At 42.3% G+C, this 12,640-nt stretch overlaps 1 protein-coding gene across 2 annotated transcripts in view; it reads left to right on the forward strand.

Annotated features, from left to right (window-relative positions):
* Ipo9 (importin 9) overlaps positions 1-12,149 on the forward strand; it is a 52,665-nt gene extending 40,516 nt beyond the window's left edge. For both annotated transcript variants that reach the window (XM_008830300.3, XM_029562167.1), the window contains exons 15-24: positions 2,888-3,114; positions 5,743-5,891; positions 6,599-6,727; positions 7,511-7,786; positions 8,050-8,216; positions 8,866-8,999; positions 9,685-9,807; positions 10,148-10,252; positions 10,473-10,549; positions 11,163-12,149. In XM_008830300.3, the coding sequence (XP_008828522.1) occupies positions 2,888-3,114; positions 5,743-5,891; positions 6,599-6,727; positions 7,511-7,786; positions 8,050-8,216; positions 8,866-8,999; positions 9,685-9,807; positions 10,148-10,252; positions 10,473-10,549; positions 11,163-11,273 (1,498 nt within the window). In that variant the 3' untranslated portion in view covers positions 11,274-12,149. The remainder of the gene's footprint in view (positions 1-2,887; positions 3,115-5,742; positions 5,892-6,598; positions 6,728-7,510; positions 7,787-8,049; positions 8,217-8,865; positions 9,000-9,684; positions 9,808-10,147; positions 10,253-10,472; positions 10,550-11,162) is intronic.
* Positions 12,150-12,640: the final 491 nt, after the last annotated feature.

Consider the following 12,640-nt stretch of genomic DNA (forward strand, 5'->3'; position numbering starts at 1 on the left):
GAGATACAGAGATACAGAGACAGAGAGATTAGAGAGAGAAAGAGGTAGATAGAGATAGATATCAGAGAGAGAAAGAGGATCTTTAGGAATCATTGAGAAACCACTTATTCCATGTACATATATTAATTAAATGATCAATGTTGCAGCCATGAACAAAGACCCATCTTTTCCTACGCAGTCTTGGTAAAGCAGATCTTTGACTACAAATTAGTTTAAAACTCAGAGAAACCAGCCAGGCATGGTGGCACATGCCTTTAATCCCAGCAGAGGCAGGTGAATCTCTGTGAGTTCCAGGCCAGCTGGGGCTACAGGAAGACCCTGTTGAAAAAAAGACCAAAAAAAAAAAAACTAAGAGAAACCAAGTATAGCTTTTCAGAAAACTCCATAGCCACTCTAAATGACTAAGAAGAGAGCCCTAACTTAATGAAGGGTTTTTCTGAACTATAGGTCAGCAGTTACAGCCTTTATTGCTTCTGACCTTTGTGAAACTTGATTTCGTTTGCGTGCGTTATTTCGTGAGGTATTAAAAAAAGAAACATTAGTATAAGATTAAAAATTTGCCACTGGGTAGCTGGGCGTGGTAGCTCATGCCTTTAATCCTAGCTCTCAGGAGGCTGAGGCAAGCAGATCTCTGTGAGTTCAAGGCCAGCCTGGTCTACATAGTGAGACAGCTGGGGCTACAGGGAGACCCTGTCTCAAAAAGACCGAAAAAAAAAAAGAAAATTTGCCACAGTAACACTTGCCTTTTATCCGAGCCCCCTGGAAGCAGAGGCCAGAGAATCTCTAAGTTTGAGGCCAGCCTGTTCTACATAGCAAGTTCCAAGCCAACCAGAGATAAACAGTGAGACCCTGTCTCAAAAGAAAAAGAAAAGAAAAATAAAAAAACAAAACATTTAATGAGTACCTGTTTCTACAATAGAGTCTTATGTAGAGAAATAGTGTTTTTGTTTGATCACCATTTGATTGTGATCTTTAATTTTTTTAAATTACATTTGTATATTTATGTGGGAATGAGGGTATGGGCTTTCACATGCCATATGGGTCCCAGGGATAGAGCTCAGATTGTCAGACTTGGCAAAAAGTGACTTCACCCATTGAGCCGTCTCACTGGCCCCATTACTACCAATCTGAATTAAAAAGTAAAGGAGCTGGAGCTGTAGTTCAGCAGCAGAGCACTTGCCTAGGATATGCAAAACTGGATTTTCCTCCCTATCACAGCAAAAAGCAAAGCAAAGGAAAGTTAAAACTTAAATAGTACATTTTAAAAAGCTATTAGAGGGACTGGAGAGATGGCCACAGTTAAGAGTACTTAACTGCTCTTCCAGAGGACCTAGGTTGGGTTCTACCCACGTGGCAGCTCAAAACCACCCATAATTCTAGTTCCAGGGGAATTGGATACCCTCTTCTGGCTTCCAAAGGCATTATACACATGTGATACACTTACATGCGGGCAAAACATACATGTAAAATAAAAATTAAAGAAAAAAAATTTAAAGCAGTCTCCTAAGATGGGTGTGATGTGCTCATGCCTTTAGCTTCAGTACCCGGGAGGCAGAGGCAGGTGGATCTCTAAGATCAAGGCTAGCATGATCTACATAGCAAGTTCCAGGCCAACTGAGGCTACAAAGAGACCCAGAAAAAGAAATAGCAGTCTCATTGTACAACAGTAGTATTTAAAAGATGTTTAAGACTATATTTGGGGGTACTTGAGAAAAATGGCTCAGCAATTAAGAGCATTGGCTACTCATGAAGAGGACTGGGGTTTGGTTCCCAGCACCCATATAGTAACTAACAACTGTCTGTAACTCTAGTTCCTAGGGATCCAACACCCTCTTCTGATCGCCGTAGGCATTGTACACCATTGGTGCACTTATCCTAATACATGCAGGCATACACATAAAATTAAAATAAATAAAAAGACTATATCTGGGTTTGGGGAGTTGTTCTGTTTTTGTTTTGAGTCAGGGTTTCACTATGTAGCCCTTGCTGGCCTTGAACTCACAAGAGATGCACCTGCCTCTGACTGCTAAGATTAAAAGCATGTGCTACCATGCCCTGCTTGTGTTTTGTGTTTTACATTTGTTTTATTTGTGTGTGTGCATTGCATACATGTGCTTACAGCATGCCTGTGGAGGTCAGAAGACAATTTCCAAGAGACATTTCTCTCCTTCCACATGTAGGCCCCAGGGATTAAAGTCAGTCAGGTTGGCTACAAGTGTCTTTACTGCTGAGCTATCTTTACTGTTGACACTATATGTCCAAGTCTTAGGAATGTGATTAAAACTGTAGTCTGAGGAATCATAAGGCATTTAACCTGGTATCTTAATAGTTTGGATGTGATGATATGGTTGGATTTGCTTCATAACAGGAGGAAAGAGGTAACGTTTTAATGGAAATAACAAATGTACTAGTGGTGTGGCTTAGTGGTAGAACACCTGCTTTAGCATGTATGAGGCCCTGGGTTCACGCCCCAGTATTACCAAAAAAAAGCAAAGACCAAAGCAGAAATGAATTTGAGGCTTTAGATATGACTCAATGATAGTACACATGCACACAACCGCAACACAAAAATTCAAGAAAGCAAAAGTAGTGGCAATATGCTACAGAAAGATATAAAAACATACCTAACTGCCGGGCATGGTGGCACATACCTGTAGTCCCAGCACTTGTGAGGCAGAAGCAGGTGGATCTCTGTGAGTTCAAGGCCAGCCTGATCTACATAGTGAGTTCCAGGACAGCTGGGGCCATAGGGAGACCCTGTCTCAAAAAGACCAAAAAAAAAACCATACCTAACTATAGAAGTAGCTTTACAAAGTCATAGATAAGATGGGGGAACCCATGAATTGAAGGATCAGTTTATGACTAATTCTTGATTCTCTCTCCCTAGTTACTGTGATCAACTGAAAGTCTCAGAGAGCACACACGTGCTTCAGCCCTTTCTTCCCAGCATCCTTGATGGCCTGATACACCTGGCAGCCCAGTTCAGCTCAGAAGTCCTCAACCTGGTGATGGAGACCCTGTGCATTGTTTGTACTGTCGACCCAGAATTCACAGCAAGCATGGAAAGCAAAATTTGCCCCTTCACCATCGCCATTTTTCTAAAGTACAGTAATGGTATGCCATCAGGGAAGATGTGTTGATGGGAGGCACCAGAAGAAGTGGTGGCTATTGAATTTAGGAAATTACCTGCAGTCCAATGATGCACCTTTTTAAAAAATGTGTATATAAGTACACCATGTGCATACAATGCTCAGGGAGGACAGAAGAGAGTGTTGGATTCCTTGGAACTGGAGTTACAAATGGTTTGTAGTCGCATGTGGGTTCTTGGAACTGAACCAGGACCGCAAGTGCTCTTAACTGCTGAACCATCTCTCCAACCCTGATCTTAAGTAGAGAATGTGATCTTCAGTTAGCAAAGAAAAGCATTGTCTTGGCAGTAGAAAGTATAGTACTTATTCCTGTAACAGTTATTCTCATAAGGACTAGGGGAAAAGTGAATAAAAGACTAACAGGAAAAGATAATTCAAAACTTTTATGATAGAGTAGGAGACTTAGTAAATGAAAAACTTCCTAAAAGAAGAGGTCTAGGGGCTGGAGAGATGGCTCAGAGGTTAAGAGCACTGACTGCTCTTGCAGAGGACCGGCACCCACATGGCCCACATGGCAGCTATGAACCATCCTTAACTCCAGTTCCAGGGGAATCCGAAGCCCTGTTCTTGACCTCCGCGGCATTGTATGAGACAGGTGTGCTTACGTACATGCAGGCAATACAGTCATACACATAAAATAAAAATAAAATTTAAAAAGAATTTATTTATTTATATTTTATGTATATGAGTGTATTGCCTGCATATATGTGAGTACACCTATGTCATGCAATGCATTGCATGACAGAAGAGGGCTTCGGATTCCCCTGAAACGAGTTAAGGACGGTTTGTAGCTACCGTGTGGGTGCTGGGAATTGAACCCAGGTCCTCTGCAAGAGCAGTCAGTGCTCTTAAGCGCTGAGCCATCTCTCCAGCCTCATAAATAAAATTTTTTTTTTTAAAAAAAAGAAGAGGTCTAGAAAAAAGAGCTGCAGGGACTGAGGGTATGACTGAGCAGTAGAGCATTGCCTAGCATGCACAAGGCCCAGGGTTTGATCCCAACAGTAGGGAAAAACAGTACTGCAGAAAGAAACACGTAGTTTATTAAAAAGATTCATCCGATTTTTTTTTTTTTTTTTTTTTTCTCCTCCTCACAGTGCTGGGGGTTGCACCCAAGGCTTTGCACATACTGGCCAAGTGCTCTACTGCTGAGCTGTCTTAGTTTTTTGAGCCCTTGCATGGCTCAGGCTGGCTTTGAACTTGCTATCATCATCCTCTGTTTCCTCCCAAGTACCAGGATTATAATAGACATAGGCTACTACAACCAGTACAACATTTTTTATAACAGTAAAAATTAAGTGAAAAGATAATTTTCACCAGAAAGTCCATAAAATATAATCTCAAGTTTTTATTTTAGTAAAATAAAAATTCTGTATGTAGATATGTATATTGAAAAAAATGCCAAAAGCATTTAATTTTTATTTTAATAAAATAAAAATCATGTGTATAGAAAATATATATTGAAAAAAATGCCAAAAGCAAATAATGCCAAAACATCAAAGGTGATTATCTCTAGGTGGTGGAATTACAGGCCTTTCTTTAATATTTTTCCACATTTTAAATTTTTATAGTAAATAGATTTATACTTTATTACTAGAAAAACTATTAAGGATATTTGCTTTAAATATTGGAGTACAAAGACATACAAGAATGATAGTTATATATATCATATTAAACATGTTATTTAATTTGCTTTTTCTTGAAAAATGTGTCCTGAGAGCATGTGTATCTCTTGTTCTTTTCCGTATCACTAGTATCCCATGAATGGCTATATCATAGTTTATTTACCCATTCTGTTAATGGAAAGCTATATTGTTTCTGATTTTTTTTTTCTGTTACAAACAATGCTGTGCTTATTTTCAGCATATACTTTAGTGTACACTGGATATATCGTCACACAAAGATAGACAAAGATATTTATATTATATAGGTAAAAGAGGTCAGCATGAAATTCCAGTTCTTAGCCAGCTATAGTAATGCATACCTGTGATCCCATACCTCAGGGCTGAGGCAGGAGGAATACAAATTCAATGTTATATAGCGAGACCCTATCTCAAAACAAACCCCCCAAAGAAGTTCCATTTCGTCATGAAGCTCTGCTTTTTTAAAGTTATACCTTTTGCTATAAACTGGAATTTGGACGTTCTTCCTGTCATGGCTATTCCCTAAGAAGTAGGTGTGATTTCTCCTTGAAAATGTGTGGAGAAACAGTGTTTGAACTTTTATGTTTGAAAGTATCTGTGGGGTATGTTATTTGGGGCATCTTCTTAGCATTCAGTTTCATTGTCATTCCAAGTTTCACAAAAACAAAGACCTTAAAATTTGTCCCAGAAGAAAAGCCAAGTTTTGTTTTAGGGGTAACTATTCATGACTAGTTCTTGCCTTAATGGTAGCATGCACATTGTACCTTTTGGAAATTTAGCATCTCTCTTGTTTGCTCTGGTTATTCATGGGGCTGCTCTAGGTCCCAAGTATGTGATATGTACTCTACACAGAAGTTTTTGTCTTAGGTTAGAGCAAGAGCAAACATCATTAAACCAGAAGCAGATACCCCACTATCAGGCTGGGGGGTTCCATGTTGCCTTATCCACTTCAGATCCCGTCGTCGCCTCTCTGGCTCAGGACATCTTCAAAGAGCTATCTCAGATTGAAGCCTGTCAAGGCCCAATGCAGATGAGGCTGATTCCCACTCTGGTCAGCATAATGCAGGCCCCAGCAGACAAGATACCTGCAGGGCTCTGTGCGGTAAGTGGCTACGAGGTCTGTAAGTGAGGAAGAAGGAATGAGAAATCTGCAAGTGCCACCCACAGATCCCACCTACAAACAGGAAGTTAGTAAGCACACTGGAGATTCCAAGTGTTATTTCACTGAGCAACTTTGTCCATCAGGACAGTGGATAATTGCATGACTTTCTTTTTTGCATGCATGCATGTATGCCTACATACATGTTTATATGAGTGTGCACTTGTGTGTGCATGCATGTCAAGCCAGAGGACAACCTTTGAGTGTTATTAGTAACTCAGTCTACCTCATTTGAGACAAGGTCTGTCCTTGACTTGGGCCTTGCCAAGTAGGTAAAACTAGCTGGCCACTGAGCCCCAGGGATCCTCCTATCTCCTCCCGCACTGGGATTACAAGCACCCATGCTACCATATCCAGCATTTTTTTAACATGGGTTCTAGGGGAGAAGCTCAGGTCCTCATGCTTACAAGGGAAATATATTACCAACTGAGATGTCCCCTAGCCACGTCACATACTGCCCACCCCCTATGGCTAATAAAATTATAAGCCACCATAAGAAAGCTGAAAGTTCTTCCTTTTTTTTTTAACTTGCCTTTTTATTAATGAGCTCTCTCTGAATTGTTGTGCTGTATCCACCTAGTAAGCATCTCAGTTGTTAAATACCTTCCACTCCAGAGATAATTCTAACTTTTCTTACTTCTTTCCTCCAGACAGCTATTGATATCCTGACCACAGTAGTTCGAAATACAAAGCCTCCTCTTTCTCAGCTCCTCATCTGTCAAGCTTTCCCTGCCGTGGCACAATGCACCCTTCACACAGATGATAATGCCACCATGCAGGTATCTGAAATTTGGAGACTATAGAGAGAAAATAGTCCCATAACTGTGTGTGTATGTGTTAGGCCGAAAAATCTGACGTGATTATACTTTTGAAATGTAAGTCTGTCAACTTCAGATTTACTCGAAGCCAGAATGGGTTTAGGCTGTAAAAGCCACACACTCTGTGCTTTGAGGTCTATTACAACCTTGAAATGTGTGAATACCAGACATCCTAGCCATCTGTATTTGAATATTGCCAGTATAAAAGAGGCATCTAGACTTGGGACCTTGAGATCTTTCTATTTCCCCTCTTGATAAGGTCAGCAAGTGATAGACCCTGGAAAAGTGAAGGATGAGTTGGTTACTTTTTCGGGACTTTAGTACTGTGATTGTTTATAAAGGTTATAGGAACATGCTAATAGATACTAGTAAAATTGGAAATCCCTAGGTGAGCAGTGGTTTGTGTGAGGTCTTTATTCCCATGGAGACCTTTAGTATTCCTAATTATTACTACATCTGAGAAATATTTTTCTCAGTACTGGAGAAAGATCTTTGTGGTTAAAAATCTCTTTGGTCATTGTCCCTTGTATTGAGAAATAGGCAATTTTGAGATAGCTGATTGGGTAAAGGACGGATTATGTAGTATATATCTTCATCAGTAATAATAAATTCCTGAATCCAGTGATGTGAGCCACAATTTGCCTGTAGGCTTGCTCCTCCTAGAGGCAATAGGCCTCTGATAGTAGCAGCTTGAGGGCCTCCTGGCATCTGTTCTCCCATTGCCTGTCACTTCTTTCTCCACAGAATGGTGGTGAGTGCTTGCGGGCCTATGTGTCGGTGACACTGGAACAGGTAGCCCAGTGGCACGATGAGCAAGGCCACAATGGGCTGTGGTATGTAATGCAGGTGGTGAGCCAGCTCCTAGATCCCCGCACCTCAGAGTTTACTGCAGCCTTTGTGGGGCGCCTTGTCTCCACCCTCATCTCCAAGGCAGGGCGGGAGCTTGGGGAGAATCTGGATCAGATTCTTCGTGCCATCCTCAGTAAGATGCAGCAGGCAGAGACGCTCAGTGTCATGCAGGTAAGGACAGTGTTGTTCTGGGCTTTCCCACTGCCTGAGTGAAAATCAAATTACTATGTGAGCCTGGAATTGTTTTATTCTCTCATTATCCTTCTAAAACTGGGTCTGTTCTAGCCCAAGAAACATGAGCAAGAAAAGCTCCATGTTCTCCTGTCCTGTGAGTGGACCCTGCAGGGCATAGACTGACCTTCCCAGTCCCTCTCATCTCCTGTGTCTAGGAAATCAGTTTTCCTGAAGCAGGTATCTCTCATCTTCTCTCCTAGTCTCTGATCATGGTGTTTGCTCATCTGGTGCACACTCAACTGGAACCTCTCTTGGAGTTCCTGTGTAGCCTGCCAGGACCTACTGGTAAACCCGCTCTGGAGTTTGTAATGGCTGAGTGGACAAGTCGACAGCATCTCTTCTATGGACAGTATGAAGGCAAAGTTAGGTAGGGCCCCACCTTCTGAGCATTCTGCCCTGACTTGCACCATTGATTTTTGTTTTACATACCAAATCATGTCTCTGTTTTGTCTTTCTTGCTAATCTGTGTATTTGAATATCTACTGCCTTGAAATTTTTTTAAAAAGTCAACAGAGTAGCACATATATTTCTGAGAGCCTCCTCTGAACCAGACTTAACCTCAGCTAAGTACCAAGGTGGTTTGTCCTCCTTTATAAACCCAAGCCTTCTAACACTGACTTTCTGTCTAGTCTAGACTTTTATCTTCTTTTGTTTGGTTGGTTTTATTTTTCTGGTGCTGAGGACCAAACCCATGGCCTTGAGTTTTCTAGGCAAGTGCTCTGCCACTGAACTAAATCCCCACCCCATCTCACCTACTCATTCCACTGAGTCTCATCACCCAAATACAATGTACAGTATGGACAAACATTGATGTTTGCCTGCACTAGCTCTGCTCATGATGAGCAGATCTCATTAGACCGCCTCATGAATGCTAAATATTATTCTCAGCTGAACTCTGCTCCCTCTCCTAATTAGTTGGGAACAGAACTTTTCACCATCAAAAAGAGGGCCTTAATCTCCTTGGAGTAGAAGCCATATGGGAACTGACTAATGTTTTCTGTCTCTTCCCTTGCCAGCTCTGTGGCACTATGTAAACTACTTCAGCATGGCATCAATGCAGATGACAAACGGCTACAGGATATCCGTGTGAAGGGAGAAGAGATCTACAACATGGATGAGGGCATCCGCACCCGCTCTAAGTCAGCCAAAAGTAGGTGATGCTGCCATCCTACCATTTTCTTCCCTAGGGGGGCAAAGGATACCTGGGGGGAAGGGATGTACTATGATCTATATTTTTATTACTAATGGGTTTCTTTTTTTTGTTTTGGGTTTTTTGTTGTTTTGTTTTTTTTGTTTTTTTATTTATTTTTTATTTTTATTTTTTGACACAGGGCCTCCCTGTAGCCCCAGCTGGCCTGGAACTCACTATGTAGACCAGGCTGGCCTCAGACTCACAGAAATCCCCCTGCCTCTGCCTCCCGTGTGCTGGGATTAAAGGCATGCACCACCACACCTGGCTTAGCACATTTTTGTAATCAGGTTGTCTTTGGCTAATGACTCCAATGGATTGTAGGTAGAGCTGCTGCCTTTAAGTGTATTTCCTATGCTGTCTTATAAACTGGGGACAGAAGCACTGTGCTGTGTACTCTTATGGCTTCACAGCTTTATTACTGATATAAACCTATCTCTAATCCCTGAACTCCAACTGCTGAACTGTTTATATATAACATCAGGCAGAAGTAAGTTTAAATCATTCTTTGGTGGCTGGATATAGTTAGGGATGGTGAAGAGCACCGGAGAGAAGGTGAACGTATGCTGAATGATACTATAGGGGGGTGGAGATGCTGCCGGAGTGAGTCCAGTGGCAGTCTGACTTGAAGTCTTTTCCTTCCCAGACCCAGAGCGCTGGACAAACATTCCTTTGCTGGTCAAGATCCTAAAGCTGATTATCAATGAGCTCTCCAATGTCATGGAGGCCAATGCTGCTCGACAGGCCACTCCTGCAGAGTGGAATCAAGGTGCACCAGGCCTTACTCCCAGATTTGTAACCTGGCAGGAAAAAAGGGAAAAAAGTTCACTGAATGACTCTGCCCTGTGGTTATCACCATTGGGTGTGCCTCATGAAATCTCATAGGTTGAGGGTGGGGCAGCCAGGAGGCAATCTGCCTTATCCCTTCCTTCTCTGAATGAAGCTTTGGTTCTTCCATTGGAACCCTGGGAGGGTTTGGCCATTCATGGTTCCCTCACATGGGGTACTGTAAGCCACATGCAGAAACCCTCTGGCTCTTCTGTTCCATTCTATGAAGTTTGGGAAGGGAAAATTCATGGCTACTTCAGCTGCTTTTCATTTCCAAATAGATGATTCCAACGATATGTGGGAGGACCAAGAAGAGGAAGAGGAGGAGGAGGAGGATGGTTTAGCTGGTCAACTTTTATCTGACATCCTTGCTACAAGTAAATATGGTAAGCCATTTAAGAACACAGGACAGCATAGTAAATGCCTTTTCTTTGCACACTGGTGCCAAGGATGGGGGGTACCCAAGAAGGGAGGAGATGTGAGCTTACAAGGGATGTTTCTTGGGCTTTTGCCCCTTCTGCCTCAGCCGTGTAGTGGTAAATAACTACTCAAGGCCTGATCATGGGCCTCTGTCCTGACTTGTTCTGTGTTGGCTATGTCTGACAGAGGAGGATTACTATGAAGATGATGAGGAAGATGACCCTGATGCCCTGAAGGATCCTCTCTATCAGATTGATCTACAGGTGAGGGTATTCAGAGGCAGTGTCTTAGAAGTAACAGTATCTGTTTCAATCCATGATAGCAGGATTGTGGGCTCAAGTCCATTTGATGGTTTTTCATGAGAACTTCAGGAAGGGTCTGAGTAGTCAGGAGCCATGGGGTAGAGAGGGCTACTGGGAATTTTCATGCAGATTTTTTTTTTTTTTTTTTGGTCTTTTTGAGATAGGTTCCCCCTGTAGCTGCAGCTGCCCTGGAACTTGCTTTGTAGACCAGGCCTTGAACTCACAGAGACCCGCCTGCCTCTACCTCCACCTCTCAAGTGCTGGGTCTAAAGGTATGCACCACCATGCCTGGCTTCATGTACCAATGATAATCTAGCTTCTTGAGACTATATTGTAGAAGTCCCCTGGGTAAAATAGAAAGTGGTAGAGCCTTGGAAATATTTTGGTTCTCTATGGCATTCTGTTCCTGGATTATATGTGTAATAGATCCAATGATATGAAAAACTGTCCCTCAGGAAGCTGGCATTTGTCTAACAGCCAGTATTCCTGTGTCACTTGATGGTGGTTCTTACCCTGCTGCACATTGTGTGGCCCTGGGAACATTCAGTAACACCACTCTTATTCTTCCCTCCAGGCATATCTCACAGACTTCCTTTGCCAGTTTGCTCAGCAGCCCTGCTACATAATGTTCTCATGCCACCTTAATGACAACGAGAGGCGGATTCTACAGACCATCGGCATCTAAAAGGGAGAGTCCTCCACCTGTGTTCTCTCTCCTGGCCCAGCCACAGACAGCCCTCGCTGGCCTTGAGATGCACTCTTTCTCAGCCTGGATTGGCTTCCTGGCCTTTGGCCTCTTCAGAGTGATACTGACAACTCAGACCTCTATCATCAGGGCTGGCACTTAGGAATGCCTAGAACAAAGGACATTTCTCAAAGTTGTATGAAGATATACCATCTCTGGAACCATTTCTCCCAAACTGTCCCCACCACCATTCCTAGCATCTTCTGTTGGCTAGACCAGAAACATTCATGCCCAGAAGGATTATGGGTTCCTGGATTATTTTGCCCCACCTCAGGAGCACAGGAAATTACTACCATTTATATTCAGAAACATACCTGTACTTTCATAGAATACCCAGTGTATTCAGATAGGAACCCCTTGAGAGATAATGCTTTTTGCCCTCAGCCCCTGATGTTCTGGGTTCTCTGTAGGAACAGGCTGGAACAGTTACATGCTAAGCCCTACCCAGTAACCTCCCTTCCTGCTTTCCTTCTGCAACACTAAGGCTCCTCTGTGAAAGGAGCCATCTTCCCGTTTTTGCTTCATTGCATGACACAACCCCTCCCCCAGGCTATTCCTATATATATGTGCACACACAAAATAAGCCAGACAGATGGCAACTTGTTTTTCCTTTTTTAGAAAGAAATCAGGAAAAGTTTTTATTTCTAAATCCACCTGACCCAACTATATTTAATATGCTTCTTCCACACATTACCACAGATTCTGATACTCAAAGGTTCTCCCTGTCCCTCAGGAATCCTCTAAGTGGTTAAGTTGCGGCCCTTGAATTTGCAACATGTATTTTTCTAGGACAGTAAAGTAATCTTTACAAATGAATTTAGTCTGCATACTATAAGGTGTCTAAGCACCTCTACCTTCTATTCCCTTTTGAGGGGAAGTAAAACTAAAGGAAAAAAAAAGGATTCGTGGAGTCAGTTTTGGCACTCTAGTATGATTTGGCAAACAGCTCAAAAATCTTACAAAACTGGCGTTTTCATTCAGATATGTTTAAATGAGGCAGAGAATGAGGCTCAGTGGTAGAGTATATGGGTGACCCTGGACTCAGTCCCCAGTACTGCGAAAATAAAGGGGGCTTTAGTATGTTATGAATTAAGAGAGTAAATGAAGATCAAGAAGAGGAGGGTAGTAAAACCCAATGTTCCCTTTCCCTTTGATAATGCCCACACCTGATACTCTGTTCTTAATAGCCAAAACTATTTCTTTAGGGTGATTTTTTTTTTTTTTTTTTTTTTTTTGCCTTGTTGAGACAGGGTCTCCCTGTAGCCCCAGCTGTCCTGGAACTCACTGTGTAGACCAGGCTGGCCTTG

The sequence above is a fragment of the Nannospalax galili genome, unplaced genomic scaffold (genome assembly GCF_000622305.1).
Source record: "Nannospalax galili isolate Female #2095 unplaced genomic scaffold, S.galili_v1.0 scaffold113, whole genome shotgun sequence".
Lineage (NCBI taxonomy): Eukaryota > Metazoa > Chordata > Mammalia > Rodentia > Spalacidae > Nannospalax > Nannospalax galili.